At 35.8% G+C, this 17,841-nt stretch overlaps 1 protein-coding gene and 1 long non-coding RNA gene across 7 annotated transcripts; one reads left to right on the top strand and one right to left on the bottom strand.

Moving 5' to 3' along the window:
* Positions 1-520: 520 nt before the first annotated feature.
* bcas1 (brain enriched myelin associated protein 1) lies at positions 521-17,320 on the bottom strand. Of its 6 annotated transcripts, none has more exons than XM_047807424.1 (17): positions 17,182-17,320; positions 16,654-16,722; positions 16,054-16,132; positions 14,659-14,990; positions 13,870-14,097; positions 13,054-13,281; positions 12,245-12,472; positions 11,473-11,700; positions 7,546-7,701; positions 5,961-6,020; positions 5,244-5,279; positions 4,966-5,157; positions 4,788-4,847; positions 3,812-3,937; positions 3,629-3,712; positions 2,983-3,201; positions 521-1,803 (listed from the first exon to the last, which is right to left on the bottom strand). In XM_047807424.1, the coding sequence occupies exons 2-17, from the start codon at positions 16,690-16,692 to the stop codon at positions 1,738-1,740; spliced, it is 2,361 nt and encodes a 786-aa protein (XP_047663380.1). In that variant the 5' UTR covers positions 16,693-16,722; positions 17,182-17,320; the 3' UTR covers positions 521-1,737. The 6 variants fall into 6 exon arrangements, with proteins under 6 accessions (XP_047663380.1, XP_047663382.1, XP_047663381.1 ...); XM_047807426.1 differs by lacking the exon at positions 4,788-4,847 and adding an exon at positions 4,228-4,266; XM_047807425.1 differs by having other exon boundaries at positions 4,966-5,151.
* LOC125140084 lies at positions 9,347-10,389 on the top strand. Its single transcript, XR_007139314.1, has 2 exons — positions 9,347-9,996; positions 10,173-10,389. It is a non-coding gene; the product is annotated as an uncharacterized LOC125140084 (long non-coding RNA).
* Positions 17,321-17,841: the final 521 nt, after the last annotated feature.

Genomic DNA, 17,841 nt, shown 5'->3' with positions numbered 1-17,841 from the left:
AGGAAAATGTAGCTATTCCTATTATTCATATTTATTCATTCATGTTATCCTACAATTCATGTGATTCATAGACAACCATAATCCATTATGAAGTTCCTGCATGAGATGTCAACCACTTTTGTTGGAATTCCTACTAATTTGGAAATATAACAGGTTCCATTATTCATAAAGTGGCTTGGGAATCCCAGGGTCTTGAAATCTGATGCTTTCAGCCTCTCCCTTCCTCTCTCCCTCCTTCTCTCTCTATCAGACTGAGGGCTCTGAGGCAGTTCTGGCTGTGACACACATTAACACTGACACAGGGCCTCCAGGCTGACTGCCACCCCCCTGCAATGGCCTCCCTCCCTTTATTACGCTGCAGCTGATAACACTGACAATATGCATCTTTAACCCTAATCAAAGTGCTTTTGTTTTATAGGATCTGAATATCTAAATTAATACAAAAATGTATCTGACATATTTGTGTGTATTGAACGTGTATGAAAAAAAAAATTAGTATTATTATTATTTTTTTGCCATGTTGTACCCTTACATTTTTATTAACAAAGATTGCATAATTACAATGACGGAAACAAAAGATTACATTTTTTAAATGTTACTTGATTACAAGCAAAATAAAAAACAAAACAAACAAACAAACAAAAAAAAAGCATGTGTCTCTGAAATTCAGAATACATTTTTTTTTTAAATTTCGAACACGTGAAATCGGGACAGGTTCTCTTGCAGCCGGAAATCCTCATACCCGATTCCATTTCGCAGAAAGCAATTAAACTGGATCCATCTAAAGCTAGTGAGAATTCAGTATGAGAGAGTAAGAGAAACCAGATGGATTTTTTCCCCCAATATAAACAGAGTGCTTATTTCAGTATATTCCATATAGTTAGTCAAGGCTTGGTTACAGATCGTATATGTTTTCAGTAGTAACAGAACAGAAGAAAAAACAAAGGCATGTCCATTTTGAAAAGCTAATAACTAAACTATTCAATAATAAAGCCTGCATGAGATAGTGTCACATGATAACCCGTAAGTAAAATATGCGTTAGCATGAAATACTAGCTATAATGGGCAAAGGGACTAAATTTATTAAGCGTTAACATTTTAAGTATTTTTAACCAAACAACGAGTGAGTGACACTGGAGGATTTCGATGAGATGCTTTAAAGGAATAAGTCTTTGCAGATTGTTTTTACAGCCGTATGAATGATTATTGTGCACAGAATCATTGTGCAAAAAAATCAGATCTTCCAATAAAATGAAACAAACCAAAAAATACAGAAGCTGGAAACAGGACCGTGTTCGTAATACATCCTGCATGTGATATAGAGGAGTTAAGAGTGGCAGTGTAGACAGGGTTGACGTTCCTGTAATGTTCCTGTTAAGAGGAACAGCATGTCATTGTAATGTTGCATAATCCCTTTCTTAGCTCTCCTCAATCTTTAAAAATCTTGCATAACATACAAAGCCTTAAACCTTTCTATAGCATTTCAACATACATCTCACAAACCTTTAAAACAATTTCTTTTGTGATGTTTTGTAATGTTTAATCTCAACCCAAGACATCTTGGGCAATGAATCATTGGAATGGCCAGGTTTATGATACTTTAGTTCTCAGTTCACCTCTGTAGTGGAGATTAAATAGGAATTAATCCCTGGTGTCTGGTCAGGACATTCAGATAAGGATACCTATGTACAAGCAATGCGTGTTTTCTGTGCAGACAATGAACCCAAAGCAAGGTTTTTATTTGGCCTTCTCCGGTGCCACGGTCTCCGTTTGCACTTCGGCGTCAGAGTGGCGTTTTTGACCCTGAGAAACAATCAAAAGGTACAAGCAGACGGTGACTTAGTTTTAGCACTTTCTTTTGCTAAGTTTCACAGCCTTGAGCACAACTGATTACAACCTGTCTGACAACTGGATTCTTATTTAAATAAGCTTCCTTTATGTATCTAGCTCAAACATGTCCTCACTGCAGCTCACTGGATATATTTACTTCCTATAGTGTACTGTTTGAGCAATCATGCATTCACTACTTACTTAATATAAGAGATGAGAAAACTTTACATTTTACTCGACATGGTCTTTTTTTTGACAATGAACTAAAATATGAATAATGTTCTTCTTCTCTGAGAATGCTACCACATAAAACATGGAGCAATGTGTAGATGAATACAGACTTTTTTGGAAGAGTATTAGTGTGTGAGCTTACAAACTTATTTTTACCATATGAGGTCACCTAGTGGTTAGGGCTTGTCAATGTTGGTCAGAAAAGCAATATGAACCAGGTCTAACAAGAAGTGAGTCAAAATAAGTGACTCGTTTTCTTTCCAAAAATACTATGTACTGTTTTTTCCTCCCATCTCAATCAGACAATAAATCAGTCTATAAAGCTAACAAGGAGTAATACGATATTAAATTCTACCACAGCACTGTTGAATGATTAAATCAGAATCCATAATGCTCTCATTTTCATATTATTGTTTCTATAGTAACAGCTTGCTTAACTTTAATGTCGGTAAAAGAGAATCTGTCGAAGGAAGAGGAACGAACGTTAAATGTAAAAAAAAAGGATGATGAATAATTCTTTACTCAATAAACATTGTGACTGTAAATGACTATTTTCCTCTAACGGCAAACTCGGTCATGTTTTATTCTTTTATTAAGTAAAGTGATGTTGTTATAGACAGTTAAACAATGCATAAGTCAGAACTGTTATTTCAATAGCTTATAGGAAATTAGACACTGCAATACTATGATATGAATATTGCACTATAAAATACTTGTCCCTTTTGATGTCCTCTTCCAAAAGGACTTAAGAGGGTGTCTTAAAGGTAGAACAAGTAGAATGCTTCAATCAAATGTTTCCTATCAGATAAAGTAAAGATGAAAAACTCTTAATCGGCCTTTTACAATGCCTGACTTCTACCTAACCTTTAACATGAACAATTACTCGGGTTTGCGTTAACTCAGGGTTCTTTTTTACTTTACCAAGTTTTTAAAGAACAGCTGGATGGAGTTCCTCTTCTCTAGTTTGCGGGAAGTGCTGGGTGAAGAATTATCTGTACTCCCCACCGACTTGTTGTCTTGAGAGGCCGCAGCAAGAGCAGCAGGAGCAGCTGGTTTGGGTTCTTCTTTGGCCTTGGTGCTTGGCGCAGCCACTGCAGGTGCAGTTGTGGCTGCAGGAGTTTCCTTCTTGGGCTCTGTAGCCTTTAAAAAAAAATCAACAGATATATCACAGTAGTTTACAAGCTACAAAAGACCATGGCGTATGTCACTTATGATGCAAAAGGTTTGAAAAGATTACAGACCACAAAGCACAGAGCAAAAAGGTATTATTGTGGTTAAAAAAAACATAAAGGAAAAGGCATTGCTATGACAATAGCTTTTCATCACAGATAAGATTATTGTTAAGTCAGAAAAAGTGAAAAAAGTGGCAAGAAGTAGTCCGGGTGCGTGTTATGATACAGGACTCCGTATGCAACCAAATCGTTGTAATGTCTGAGCCGAATTCAAGCGTTTGACAATAAAGAAGAAAGAATCATAAAATCAAACTCAAGAGTTAATCTGACCACAGCAACTCTTTTTTAGTTCAATCATTTGTGTTAACAAACAATAATGGCCACTGTGAATTTACCGCTCCTCCAGCACCGAGGGAGATGCCGGCTGCGGCGCTCGACGCAGCTGCATGGATCTTAGCGCTCACTTGGCCTAGCAGTACCTCAAATTCACACAAGTCATATTTTACTTCATGCAACTAGTCATGCCGCATGTTTGATAAGCTTTACTCAAGGGTTAAAGTGCCTCCAAGTTTATTTACCTTTGGTTTAAGCAAGTTGGCAAAGGGTGAGGGTTTCTTCTCCGCTTTCTTTTCTTCTGGTTTGGTTGCTGGAGGAGGTTCTGCTTTGGCGCCGGCCTCAAGTGTGCTGGTCTTGGATGCGTCTACCTTAAATAGGGAGCAGAAGAAAGCTTGAATATGATTTATGAGGACGGAAATGAATACGATGATAGGAAAGAGGAACAACGAGGGTGAGATTAACAGCCGTATTGCAAGAGGAAGCAGTGAAGCTTAAAAATTACATTTAAAAACAAAGAGTCTTTAAATGTATCCTGAAATCAAAGAGGCCAGATGCAGTTTCTTAAAGAAGACAGACCCATAGTCGGATCAAAGCCCAAAAAGGAGCCCAAGAAATGGTCGACAGCTGATCATAGCGAATCAGTACTGAACTCATTTACCTGTGTCTCAACTGGCTTTGCTTCCTCCGTCACCACAGACTGTAGGCAAGCAGATATTTAGATTAACTGGGCAAAAAACTACAACAGCCACAAAGCCTTTCCTTCAATCTCACAAGAACACTGACAACACTGTTTGAAATACAAAGCCTCTGTATCAATAAACATGATGTCGTTATTAAGGGAGATGTGATGGAGCGAATAAAAACCAAAGCTCATGGTTTAGTTGGCAGACAATGATGACATGAGGTAACGGCTGCTGTCAGGATGACGTCATTGCGATGGCTCTGGTTCAGCTGTGTATCCTTGATCATTTTTGGGTGATGATGGGTGACAGTATAGAAAATAAAAGGCCTATAGGAATATTATTGCAGTACCAAATGTCTACCAGCACCTTGAGAATAGTCTTAATAATACGACGTAATAATTGGAAGTTCTTTTTTCTCAGGATCAGCTGCTAAACACTTGCAGGTGAAAGGATGCAAGTGATTTAACCCAGTGGTATAAGTAATGGAAAAAACACTGCATGGGTAAGTCCTGTTAACTGTGTTGCTCTTGTTTACCGCTGATGATGTCTTGGCAGGCACTCTGGCTCCTTTTGACACCATCTTGCCTAGCAATGCCTCAAATTCACATCATTCTGTTACAATGTGCAATTCTGGAGTCCAAAATACAAATCATCTCATAAACTAACGCTTAAATGTTTCCAGTACATTCTGTGTATAGCAGGTAGATGCCTACCTTTGTACGGAAGAGTTTGCCGAATGGGCTATCTTTAGTTTTGGTCTTGCTTGGGGTGTCTTGTTCTTTGGACACAGTGGCTGCTACTTCTACAAGTGGGGCTTCGTCTTTCTTTACAGCTGGCTCTGCTTTACTCTCCATCTTGGGTGGTGCTGGCGGTGGAGGAGGGGGAACCTTTGCTGCTTCCTGTACCTTATGAGACAAACAGTTGGAGAACTGAAACACAATTTTCAACCCAGTGCCAGGTTTAACATTGTATTACCAAAGGAGGTTCTTACATTTGCAGCAGGAGCTGGTGGAGTTTCTTTCTTTGACTATGTAGAAAAAAAAGGAGATACATCAAGCTGTATTTTTTTACAAGTACTTTTTGTTTGTTTGTTTGGAAATGTATACAGACTTAAACAATATACAGCATGTTTCTGTTAGTCTTTTTTGTCCCAGGGCTTTGGATGGATGTCACGCTGTGAGGCATGTGGAGGCATTGTTTGCAGAAAGCTCTTCTTTTGATTCGGCTGCTAGTGTAGAAAGCCCTGACACAGTAGGAGTCGTTGATAAAAGACAAACACATACAGTAGTTCCAGCCTGACAAGTCATAAAACTTCACATTTCTTTTCCACCCAATAAAGGATTAATCAGTCAGCTGGGGATTACTGTATACTTATAACAAGAAACAAAATGGCTTTCTTACAGTCGCAGTCTATCACTATGCATTATTACCTTCCACCAATTGAACATCAGGAAACAGAGATCTGACTAAGCAAGTGAGGAACATGAATAGTGCCAATATTTTAAGCAGTGAAGAAATAAAAAATACGCAAATGAGAATCAGATCAAACACAATCAAAAAAAGCTGTCACGGTTACAATCGGAAAAGAGGAGAAAAACATTTGAATGAAAATATTTGATTAATCTTTGCATTACAATCAGACATTGTGCTATTGGAAACCATCTCAAAGCTGGAAGATGGTGCAATTGAGATATCAATAGCTATTTACCTGGTCTTTTGAGACATCGGGACTAGCCGTCGCTTCTTTTGTCGTTTTGGGTGAAGTCACCTTTGAATGTAAAAGATTTTGCTTTAGATCACAGCGAGGATGAATACTCAAATCTGATTGGCCAGAAGATGGTTAGCTTGTGTGTGTGTGTGTGTATATATATATTTAAGTTTTATTAAGTATATATATATATATATATATATATATATATATATATATATATATATATATATATATATATATACTTAATAAAACTTAAATAACTTAAATAAATAAAGTACTTAATAACTTCAGCTGCAGCATAATCAACTTAATATAAACCCAATAATAAACAGATAAAACATTTTGTTATGGAAGGGCAGAAGTCTTGGGTGTGAGCTCTTAGTAAATGTCTTCCAGCATGGAAAGTCTTCAGGACAGAAGACATTGTGATTTCTAGTCTCTTATTAACATGACAAGTGAATATTTTTGCCTTTTTATATTTATGGTATGAAATGGTGATTGAGTGACTATATCTGCTTTCATGTACTCGATAACAGCCATCAAATAAAAGCCATAATGACATGCTGTTATTGAAAATTAATCAACTTGATTATTTTCTGTTACAGCATGCAGAAGGGTTTAATTCCTTACTACTTAATGTTCTCTAGCCAAAAATCCTTTCAGTTTCCAAATGGGGTCTACAGGATAGTATTACTAGACAACTATTTCTATACAACTGAGATACATTCCTATTAAAAAACAACAACAGTATTTTTAGAGCGTGATGTCTCACCATCAAGCCTCACAAACTTAAACCACAAACACACAAAGGGCTCCATGACAGTGCTCACAGTGAACATGGCCTCTCATATTCAGTCAGCCATTGTCCTCTAGAGATGGCGTAGGCCTGCCCATGCTTTATCACAACCCATCACTTTACTTCCAAATACACAGACCTCTCTTGTGAGCACACATTATGCAGCAAAACAAAAGGCTGCCACATTCTGACATGTTCAAAGGCTTGATTTAGCACAGTGCCAGAGAATAGTTTACGTCTTGTAAGAGATCAACTTCAGGGCAGTTAGGAAATGATAAATCTCCTGAAACACAGCAGGCAGTTCATTGAGGGTGTAGTGTACAAGGCACTGATATATATTTATCACTTACACTTATTATTTCATTATGTCTACATTTACATCTTTTGTTTTTTTTAATGCAGCAATACGAATGTCTACATAAAAATAAATATGGACATATATAAGAACATTAAAAAAATGTTGTATTATATATATATATCATATATATATGATTTTATTTATAAAAAAGACTGTTGAAAAAGTTACTCTTATATTCAGTGGATTTGACACACGAGCCAATTAGAAGCCATTATGAACCTTTACATATTCGAATCTTAAAAAGGTTACTGTTCTTAATTGAAACAAATCATATAAAAAAAAAGCTGAATAATAAATGAAATCGAATAATAAATTCCCGGCATTCCTCAGTCAGATTCCTCTTTAAGCATTTCATTCACTCTACATCATTAAATAACTATTAACTGCATTAGATTAAAAATGAGTAGAATAGAATAAAATGTACTTACAAAAGTTTTTTTGAAAAAGTTCATAACTGACTTTTCCTCGGTGCTGCTCTGCTCAGGTTGGTTGGTGTCTTGCGTGACCTCAGTGGTGCTAGTTTTAGGAGCTTCACCCTGTGGTACTTTCTCAGCCTGTGTGCTTGTCTTTATGTCTGTAGGCTCCTATAGACACACATAGAGAATTAGCACTTGCAAACGCGTTACAGCCCTACAGCTGATGTGCAGTAGCTGTTAATCGGTGCATTGAAATACTGCACAATTCCAGCCATGCCTCTGCCTACTCGGGGCTGTGGCAACAATCACCCTTTCATTAATGCCCGCATTTTCCCCCTCACTCATTGATATTCAGCAATGTTCTGGACTTAAGGCCTGTGTTCCATGTGATCCATGCCTGCCAGTGTTGCTACTGTATATAATCATTATTTTAATTTATACTCCAATTCAAATTTATATTGCTTTCAAACGTCCAACATAAATGGTATCGTATATAGTTAGTATGGTGTTATGAGTAAATAGGGAGTTGACTTCACGGTACGTTGTTAGACTTTTGAAAAGATCTCAGTACAAAGGAACACAAAGGAAGCTCATCTCAACTTCAGGCTAATTTGGTTAGTTATCAGTGAAAGAATGCCGTCGAACCCTTGAGCTAGGATTAACCTGACGTTGCTCCTGATAGTTTCAAGGTGGTATCCATCAAGAGGTTTCCTTACAGCATCTTACTATAAATTAGAGTGAAACGGTTTATTCCAATGTTTTTAAGAATTGTTTCTAATCAGCTGAGATTTTTTTGAGTTCTTGTAGTTTCAGTAAGTTCATGAAACTGTACTGATGAATTATGTTCTTGAGTGAGTCATGTAGATTAGCTTTATGAAAATATTACATGTTAGTTCATTGCAGCTGCATGCAGTGAGTTTATCCATGCAACAGATCTCCAAAGGTGTTTATCGATGATGTCAGACTTACGCTGATCCACACATTGTCATCATCTGGGATTTCAGATTTGAGCTGTTCGTCCTCTGCTGTCGGTCTGACGTAAGCAGCGCCCATTTCTCTAGCCTCATTCCTACTTTTTGTCTCACTTTCCGTGCTCGAGCAAATGTCAATTGTAATCTGAATGAATCTTCTCTTACTATGTATATTCACGCTGACAGGATTACAGAAAAAGTCTCCCACAGTCTGAATGCACACAGACTTTAACTGACAGAGCAGCTGTGTGTATTCTTCTGAATCACCTGCACACACAGGATCTTCAATAATCACCCAGGTTTCCTCTTCATTGTACTCAGGACAGTCAGTCTCATTTTTCAGATCCTCTCCTTCCACCGTTATTTCGGTGTTATCATCTGAAGCGATTTGAGTAATATCTTCGGACATGGTTGAAGACTGATCAGAGGCAGTAAGCTGCAGAGTCAATTTCTCTGCAGCTAACAAAATGTCATAATCAGGGTCAGGGGACAATCGCAGAGATACATCTTCACCTTCTTCTACGTTTTCTTCTATATCCTGTATGTCTGTGTCCCTTTAAAATGAGGGATCAACAAATAAAGTAAATCAAAGTACCATATTTATTTATATGGCCTATGGTGTGTCGGGCCTAGAGGAAACATATTTGGAGGCTGTTAAATCTCACAATAGAAACAGTGCAGTCATCTAGAAACTGTGATTTTTGGATCTGAATATTTGAAGAAAAAGAAATCATTTATTGAAATAAAAAAATAAATAAAGAAGTATACACACACACACACACACACACACATAAATATATATATAGTTTCATATACCACTAGTTAGTGTCAAAACTGACTGTCTTGGGTTGACGAAAACTGCACGATAAACTGCTGACTCTTGATATTTTATTACTAGGTTTAAAAAAATGATTAACATTGCAGTCTGTAGTGCCTCAGCATCTGATGAGCAAACAACCTGATTTTCTAATTAAACTATTTCAATGACTTATAACCCTGAGCATGATAAAACATTAATTAATGATTAAGTGATAATTATACTATCAAAGAAAAAACATCCCTGTCACTGTTATTAATCTGCTGTTTGGTTTTGTTATGAGGGCATTTTGTATTAACACAGTTAGCATTTTTAGCATTCGGCTAGTTTGTATAGTGAGTTATCATGCTAGCTGTTGTTTATTATCCTAATCATTGTGCCAGGCGTTCCTACTATGGTAATAACCTTTATCACTTGCATTAAACTGGACAACAAATGACATTTTCTTGCCACTGACATTTGGTGTTTGTGTATAAAACACATTAGTGTGTGTGTAAGCATCATATCACACGAGATGAAAGACAACCAGCGTGTTGTGTTTTACATGGTGCACGTGCGCACCGCGGTCTTCCCTGCACCACATTTGTACAAAATTAACTGTTGCATCTCTGGACACGCCCACAATCGTGTCACCGCTCAAGGCGCCGGAAGTCACCAGCTCTCTACTGTGTCGCTGTGTGTGTAAATATTAGTGTGTTAGCTAATATTTTCTCGCTTCACTCACGGAAACCTGTTATATCAGCGTGTGATCTGTACTTTTATGGGTTTTATATATTAATAAGAGCTTAGAACCTTCTGTGATTTGACTTTCGGTATCAAGTTAATAATCAGCGGTTTGTTTACACACTCAGGTGATGTTGCTTCACTGAGTAATGAAGGACATTGGATCAAGTTTCCTTTTGCAGATTACAAACATCGACACGGATTTTTACACTAAAACAGAACTGGTGTTGAGTCTTTTTTTTCTGGGGGTGTAACTGCCACATGTTACAACTGGCTTCTGTAATTAACTGAGTTTCATTCTTTCATATTATCATTAAAATGATTAAAGTTGGTTCACACATGTTACATGCTTGTGTTTTTCTTTTAGACCTTGATTTGCTAGATTAACTCTTTAAACCTGTTACATATAGCAATGATCACACTTCAGTGTGTAGACGTTGTCTGTTAAAAATAAGGAACAATAAAAAATGTCAGGGCTTCAATATGTATATGACAGAAAAAATGTCCTTGCACGTCATACACCATACACCAGATACGTTGGATATAATAGATTATATTATTGTACACTCAGGACTGATTGGGTGTGTCTAAGCTCTGTAGTCCTGTTATCCGAAGCCTAACTCAGCATATATACATTGTAGTAGCTTCTTCTTCTATCATAAATTTATTTAGCGTTGGAAATATACGGTTTGTTAGAGTCTAATGACTTTTAGGTGTTTGATCATTTGAGAATTTCCAGCATCTAGAAATGATGCAAGGATATGTAACAGAACAATCAAAGTGACATAATATTATTAAGAATAATTAAGTCCTGCTGGTTGTCGATAAATGCCAGTGATGAAGTATGTACTCATGTTGCTGGGAACTGAATGATCAGTGTCGCAATTTGTTGTGAACCAGCTCTCAGTTCTTAGCATCAGTGCATGAACTTGTGTACAATGATTCAAGGCCTAGGGATCTATGCAGCTGATTGAGAAGCATCCATGGAGTTTTATTTATTTTTCTCTTGCTGAGGCTTTACTCGTGATCTATAACAATGGCAACCAAGCTGACATGCACACTAAAGCTGCTATTTTTATAATGCTTCTGTCATATTGAAAATATAAAAAGAAAATATTTATGAATTGTGAAGTGAGAAATGTAAGCCTATAATTATGTCCTGAGACTGCATGCAAAACTGCATTGCACTGTAATGTAAAACAGCACATTAATAGTGTCATGTTACTATTTAGAGATTCTACATTGTCATTTGGAACACATTACAAATGATTCATCTGCAATTCAATAGCATTCAATAACATCTTTCAACCAGAGAGGGAAATTGCAAACTCTAACCTTCATTAATCTTAAATAAATCATGTAAACATTTATAGTCTTATATGGAACATTAGTGATATATGTGAAACAATCATGAGGTGATGTACTTACAGACTTCTGGCTCTCGGTCTGTACTGCAGGGACGATCTGTGCTTCAGCTGCCATGTTCGCCTCAGTCTTCTTCTTGAACATCTTAAACATGCTTGGAGTGTCCACTTGTTTAGGTGCGTCTTTGGCTGGTGTACTGGACTCAGTTGATTCATTCGTACCACTGAATTCTACAGACGCATCTGCTTTTGCTTGGGTGCCGTTAACTTTTACTGACACAGGCGTTGGCTGCTGTAATATATAGGAATCATAACCAGGGGAAAATACAAAGCACTGTACTAAATAGTACACCGTTGCTGTTACTGCTAATTAGTGTTACTAATTAATACACATTGTGATATTTTAGATATGTTACAAAATAGTCATTGGCATGTAGCTTGCAATAAGGTTTTTGTACCTGAGAAAAAAATCTTACTTGCAACAGATTAAAAAAGCCTACATATGTTTATGTATTTTTTTTACAATGGCAAATAAATTATTATTATTATTATTATTATTATTATTATTATTATTATTATTATTATTATTATTATTATTATTATTATTATGTAGAAATGTATTAAATAGGGCATTCTTTAGAAGGTTTGCAAAATCTCCAAATTAAAAGATTTGTCAGTAATCAAACTGGTTCTTAAATTAAAGCCTGAGTTCTAGATAAATAGGGACAAAATGGAGGCAATTTATCCCATAGAGCTCATAAAAGCTCTTTAACTTTCTAACATTTACGAGAAACATTAGTGAAATATGTGAAACAATCATGAGGTGATGTACTTACAGACTTCTGGCTCTCGGTCTGTACTGCAGGGACGATCTGTGCTTCAGCTGCCATGTTCGCCTCAGTCTTCCTCTTGAACATCTTAAACATGCTTGGAGTGTCCACTTGTTTAGGTGCGTCTTTGGCTGGTGTACTGGACTCAGTTGATTCATTCGTTCCACTGAATTCTACAGACGCATCTGCTTTTGCTTGGGTGCCGCTAACTTTTACTGACACAGGCGCTGGTTGCTGTAATATATAGGAATCATAACCAGGGGAAAATACAAAGCACTGTACTAAATAGTACACCGTTGCTGTTACTGCTAATTAGTGTTACTAATTAATACACATTGTGATATTTTAGACATGTTACAAAATAGTCATTGGCATGTAGCTTGCAATAAGGTTTTTGTACTTGAGAAAAAAATCTTACTTGCAACAGATTAAAAAGCCTACATATGTTTATGTATTTTTTTTACAATGGCAAATAAATAAATAAATAAATAATAATAATAATAATAATAATAATAATAACAATAATAACAATAATAATTCTTGTTATTATTATTGTTATTATTGTTATTATTATTATTATTATTATTATTATTAATTTATTAAATATGGCATACTTTAGAAGGTTTGCAAAATCTCAAAATTAAAAGATTTGTCAGTAATCAAATTGGTTCTTAAATTAAAGCATGAGTTCTATATAAATAGGGACAAAATGGAGGCAATTTATCCCATAGAGCTCATATAAGCTCTTTAACTTTCTAACATTTACGAGAAACATTAGTGAAATATGTGAAACAATCATGAGGTGATGTACTTACAGACTTCTGGCTCTCGGTCTGTACTGCAGGGACGATCTGTGCTTCAGCTGCCATGTTCGCCTCAGTCTTCCTCTTGAACATTTTAAACATGCTTGGAGTGTCCAATTGTTTAGGTGCGTCTTTGGCTGGCGTACTGGACTCAGTTGATTCATTCGTTCCACTGAATTCTACAGATGCATCTGCTTTTGCTTGGGTGCCGTTAACTTTTACTGACACAGGCGCTGGTTGCTGTAATATATAGGAATCATAACCAGGGGAAAATACAAAGCACTGTACTAAATAGTACACCGTTGCTGTTACTGCTAATTAGTGTTACTAATTAATACACATTGTGATATTTTAGACATGTTACAAAATAGTCATTGGCATGTAGCTTGCAATAAGGTTTTAGTACCTGAGAAAAAAAATCTTACTTGCAACAGATTAAAAAAGCCTACATATGTTTATGTATTTTTTTACAATGGCAAAAAAAAATAAAATAAAAAAAATAAAAAAAAAAAAAAAAAAAAATAATAATAAAAATACTTATTATTATTATTATTATTATTATTATTATTATTATTATTATTATTATTATTATTATTATTATGTAGAAATGTATTAAATATGGCATTCTTTAGAAGGTTTGTAAAATTTCCAAATTAAAAGATTTGTCAGTAATCAAATTGGTTCTTAAATTAAAGCATGAGTTCTAGATAAATAGGGACAAAATGGAGGCGATTTATCCCATAGAGCTCATATAAGCTCTTTAACCTTCTAACATTTATGAGAAACATTAGCGAAATATGTGAAACAATCATGAGGTGATGTACTTACAGACTTCTGGCTCTCGGTCTGTACTGCAGGGACGATCTGTGCTTCAGCTGCCATGTTCGCCTCAGTCTTCTTCTTGAACATCTTAAACATGCTTCGAGTGTCCACTTGTTTAGGTGCGTCTTTGGCTGGTGTACTGGACTCAGTTGATTCATTCGTACCACTGAATTCTACAGACGCATCTGCTTTTGCTTGGGTGCCGCTAACTTTTACTGACACAGGCGCTGGTTGCTGTAATATATAGGAATCATAACCAGGGGAAAATACAAAGCACTGTACTAAATAGTACACCGTTGCTGTTACTGCTAATTAGTTTTACTAATTAATACACATTGTGATATTTTAGACATGTTATAGTCATTGGCATGTAGCTTGCAATAAGGTTTTTGTACCTGAGAAAAAAATCTTACTTGCAACAGATTAAAAAAGCCTACATATGTTTATGTATTTTTTTTTACAACGGCAAATAAATAATAATAATAATAATAATAATAATAATAATAATTATTATTATTATTATTATTATTATTATTATTATTATTATTATTATTATTATTATAAATTTATTAAATATGGCATACTTTAGAAGGTTTGCAAAATCTCCAAATTAAAAGATTTGCCAGTAATCAAATTGGTTCTTAAATTAAAGCCTGAGTTCTATATAAATAGGGACAAAATGGAGGCAATTTATCCCATAGAGCTCATATAAGCTCATAAAAGCTCTTTAACTTTCTAACATTTACGAGAAACATTAGTGAAATATGTGAAACAATCATGAGGTGATGTACTTACAGACTTCTGGCTCTCGGTCTGTACTGCAGGGACGATCTGTGCTTCAGCTGCCATGTTCGCCTCAGACTTCTTCTTGAACATCTTAAACATGCTTGGAGTGTCCAATTGTTTAGGTGCATCTTTGGCTGGCGTACTGGACTCTGCTGGAGTTTTTTGGTCAGTTGATACAGTGGTAGCAATGACTTGGTTACCAGCTGCTTTCACAGACATGGTCGGGGCTTTTGCTTTGGTGCCGTTAGCTTCTACTGACGCTGGCGTTGGCTTGACGTTAAGTGTGACTGTCACAGGAGGAGGAGGTTCAGTGTTCTGCTTAACTGATGTGTTGCTGGTTACTAGAAATTTGAAAAATTTACAGATCCTTCATTTTTAACTTATTTTAACACATTTCAGACATTTGAGCATAATTATTGGCACATGTCAAGAATACCGGTATTTAGTTAAATCATAAATCCATCCTGGAACCAATATCAATCCCCCTGAGATCACATTTTTCCACATTCTGATGCGTGATGTTAATATTAATCTGTATCTGTATGATTTTATGCATTATGCTGCGTTTGCCGCATAATGATAAATTACTGTGTTTTACTATTAACAGTTGTTCTGCTTCATAGTGAAATATTGCATCATTGACCATCAGCATTGTGACTTGTTTTTGGAGCACAACTAAAGAAAAAATAACACTACAAATCTTGTGCACACTCTCAGTTCTGCACTTAGGACGGAGTACTTAAAATCATGTCCAGCTGTCAAAAGTAATTAAAGATTTATTGTCTTATTTTCATGCTATGGTCCAACACAAGCGTTACAGACATGATTGTATTTACTTTTCTTGTAATGTAGCACTCTATGCTTAGACGCCAGCTCTAGTTTGTGAGTTCGATAACCACTCCCTAATGGCAGCTTTGTCAAAGGTGTTACCGTGAAGTTGTTTCAAAGTGCTAATCCAACAATACAAAGTGTACACAAAGCCTAGTGGACTTGTACAGCACTGCTTTCCGATATAGATAAACGCCGTGAGCTAACTGCACACTTCTGAGTCATCACGAATGACTAATAAAAAGTTGACCCAAGCAGACTTCACATTCTTCCTCAGATTCTGCCATAATATCAATATTTTCTCAAGCCATCGTTCTCCATGTAGCTTATTTAATCTAATCCTACATAGCTAGATGTTGTATGCACAACAGAAACTCAAACAATACTCCATCAACAGTCCACACCCAAAGTTTATAAAGCAACATCATGCCCCACTTAAAAATTCCCAAAACATATGTATAGACTCGAATTTATTTGTGACCTTAAGACACTAATATGAGATTGAGAGGGAAAATAATGATACACAACACCACTGATAAAATTATGTTCAGGCTACAATAACAATAAAATGCCTACCAGCATCAGTCAAATCCAACCCAGACATCGTGTGGCCATTCGCTTCGTCTTTTTTGACCTGTATGCCATCATGACCTGCCTGGAAACAAAACAAAGCTATATGTAATAACAGAATATAATCAATTCCATTTTATGTCGTATGATTTACAGAAAGCTTAACTTGTGCTGACTCATTACTTCATATTAATTTATTAAGTCGAAAGATGTTTTCACAGGTATTTATCGGTCCTTTATAGGAAATTATATAATTGCTATGCACAATATCATTAAGTAAGCCTTTATAATCCTTTTATACCATTATAGATTTTGTAACATGTTCCTAGCCATTTTAAGGCTACCAGGGTATGTTTTTTTTTCCACAATAAAGACTGAAGGTTTATAGATAAAAGGAAGGAGAAATACAGGTTGGAGGTAGCTTGCATTAAAATGTGTGTTGGTTAATAGAACAACAACAACAACAACATTGCTCGTTACAAGGATGAGATTTTATAATCCGCAGCTGATTTAAAGCCAGAGTTGATACAATGTCCAGCACGAACCAATTTTGAGCAATTTTCTAGGCAGAATATGTTTTAATAAATGCACATAAATGCTTATTACCGTTTGATGCGTTATATTAACAGACTGCCTGTTCCCCATCTTGATATCAGCATTAGCGTAAAAAAAAATCTGAAAGAAAACAGAGAAATTAACAGAGAAAATGTCCGAATCAGCATTTTAATTTAGATGCACAGAATATTTTTGTATATTTTTATATCTGTAAAAAATTACCAATCACACTGAAATTATAGTCTTTTTTTTATTTTACATACGATTCTTTTCACAATTAATTAATTTCCACATTCCTTACACGAGTCATTTCTTTCAAATACGATTCTTTTAACGAGTCATTTATTTTCACTTCTTTACACAATTCATTTCTCTCACATACGATTCTTTCCATGATTCTGTTATTTTTGCGTTTGCGATTTATTGCATGTTATCTTTTCACATCTGATTCTTTACAAGTGATTCCTTTATGTTCACATGTAATTCTTTACGCATGATACATTTATTCATTTCTTTTCAAAATTTTACTTTTAGTTCACTTTTAGCAATTTTACTGTAATTACAAAAAAATGCTCTTACCTAATGTTTGTTTGGTGTTTTTTGCCCTCTCAGACAGGAGTGTATTCCTGAACCAATGAACAGTAATCCAGGCTCTGAGAAGGTAACCATCAGTAATCTGTGACTACATCAAACAGTGCACACATATAGCTACAGAGCGCACATATACCTACCCTAAAAATGGGTTGGGCCTAAAATTAGGCAGCAATATAAGAGCCCTGCTCCTGCATGCAGCTTCCCTGACCGACGGTGTTGTGTTATCTCTCACTGATAACCCTTTCCAATATCTATTGTTCCTCACTAGAGAACTTCAACCCTGCAAGAGAATTGTACAAACTTTAAGTCATACATTAATCAATACATGCACAGTACATGCAGAACAACTATTGGCACTTGGTGCACTCAGATCATCAGGACTCCTACAGTAGTCTAACAACAAGAATTGTCCTAAGAGCACCATATTAGGAAGACGTTCTTTCTCCCTTAGGTGTGGCTGTCCTTAAACAGGATGTATGAAGGATATTCCAGCACTGGGTGAGCTATTGAAAACAAGGTGTATTTGTTCAGCATGGCTCTTGCCCAAATGTGGAACACGTGCTTCCTTGACACTACTTTAATTTAGTACAGTTGATATACAGTACAATAGAATTTATATTTACATGTATTCAATTAGCAGATGCT

The sequence above is a fragment of the Tachysurus fulvidraco genome, chromosome 23 (genome assembly GCF_022655615.1).
Source record: "Tachysurus fulvidraco isolate hzauxx_2018 chromosome 23, HZAU_PFXX_2.0, whole genome shotgun sequence".
Lineage (NCBI taxonomy): Eukaryota > Metazoa > Chordata > Actinopteri > Siluriformes > Bagridae > Tachysurus > Tachysurus fulvidraco.
Note: the sequence above shows the minus strand (reverse complement) of the source record. Positions and strands in the feature narration are given on the sequence as shown.

Coding starts and splice junctions, on each gene's coding strand:
- bcas1 (XM_047807424.1), bottom strand. CDS start 16,692: ATGGGGAACAGGCAGTCTGTTAATATAACGCATCAAACG. Junction 12,473..13,053: donor AGACCGAGAGCCAGAAGTCT/GTAAGTACATCA, acceptor TATATATTACAG/CAACCAGCGCCTGTGTCAGT. Junction 7,702..11,472: donor AGACCGAGAGCCAGAAGTCT/GTAAGTACATCA, acceptor GTGTGTCTATAG/GAGCCTACAGACATAAAGAC.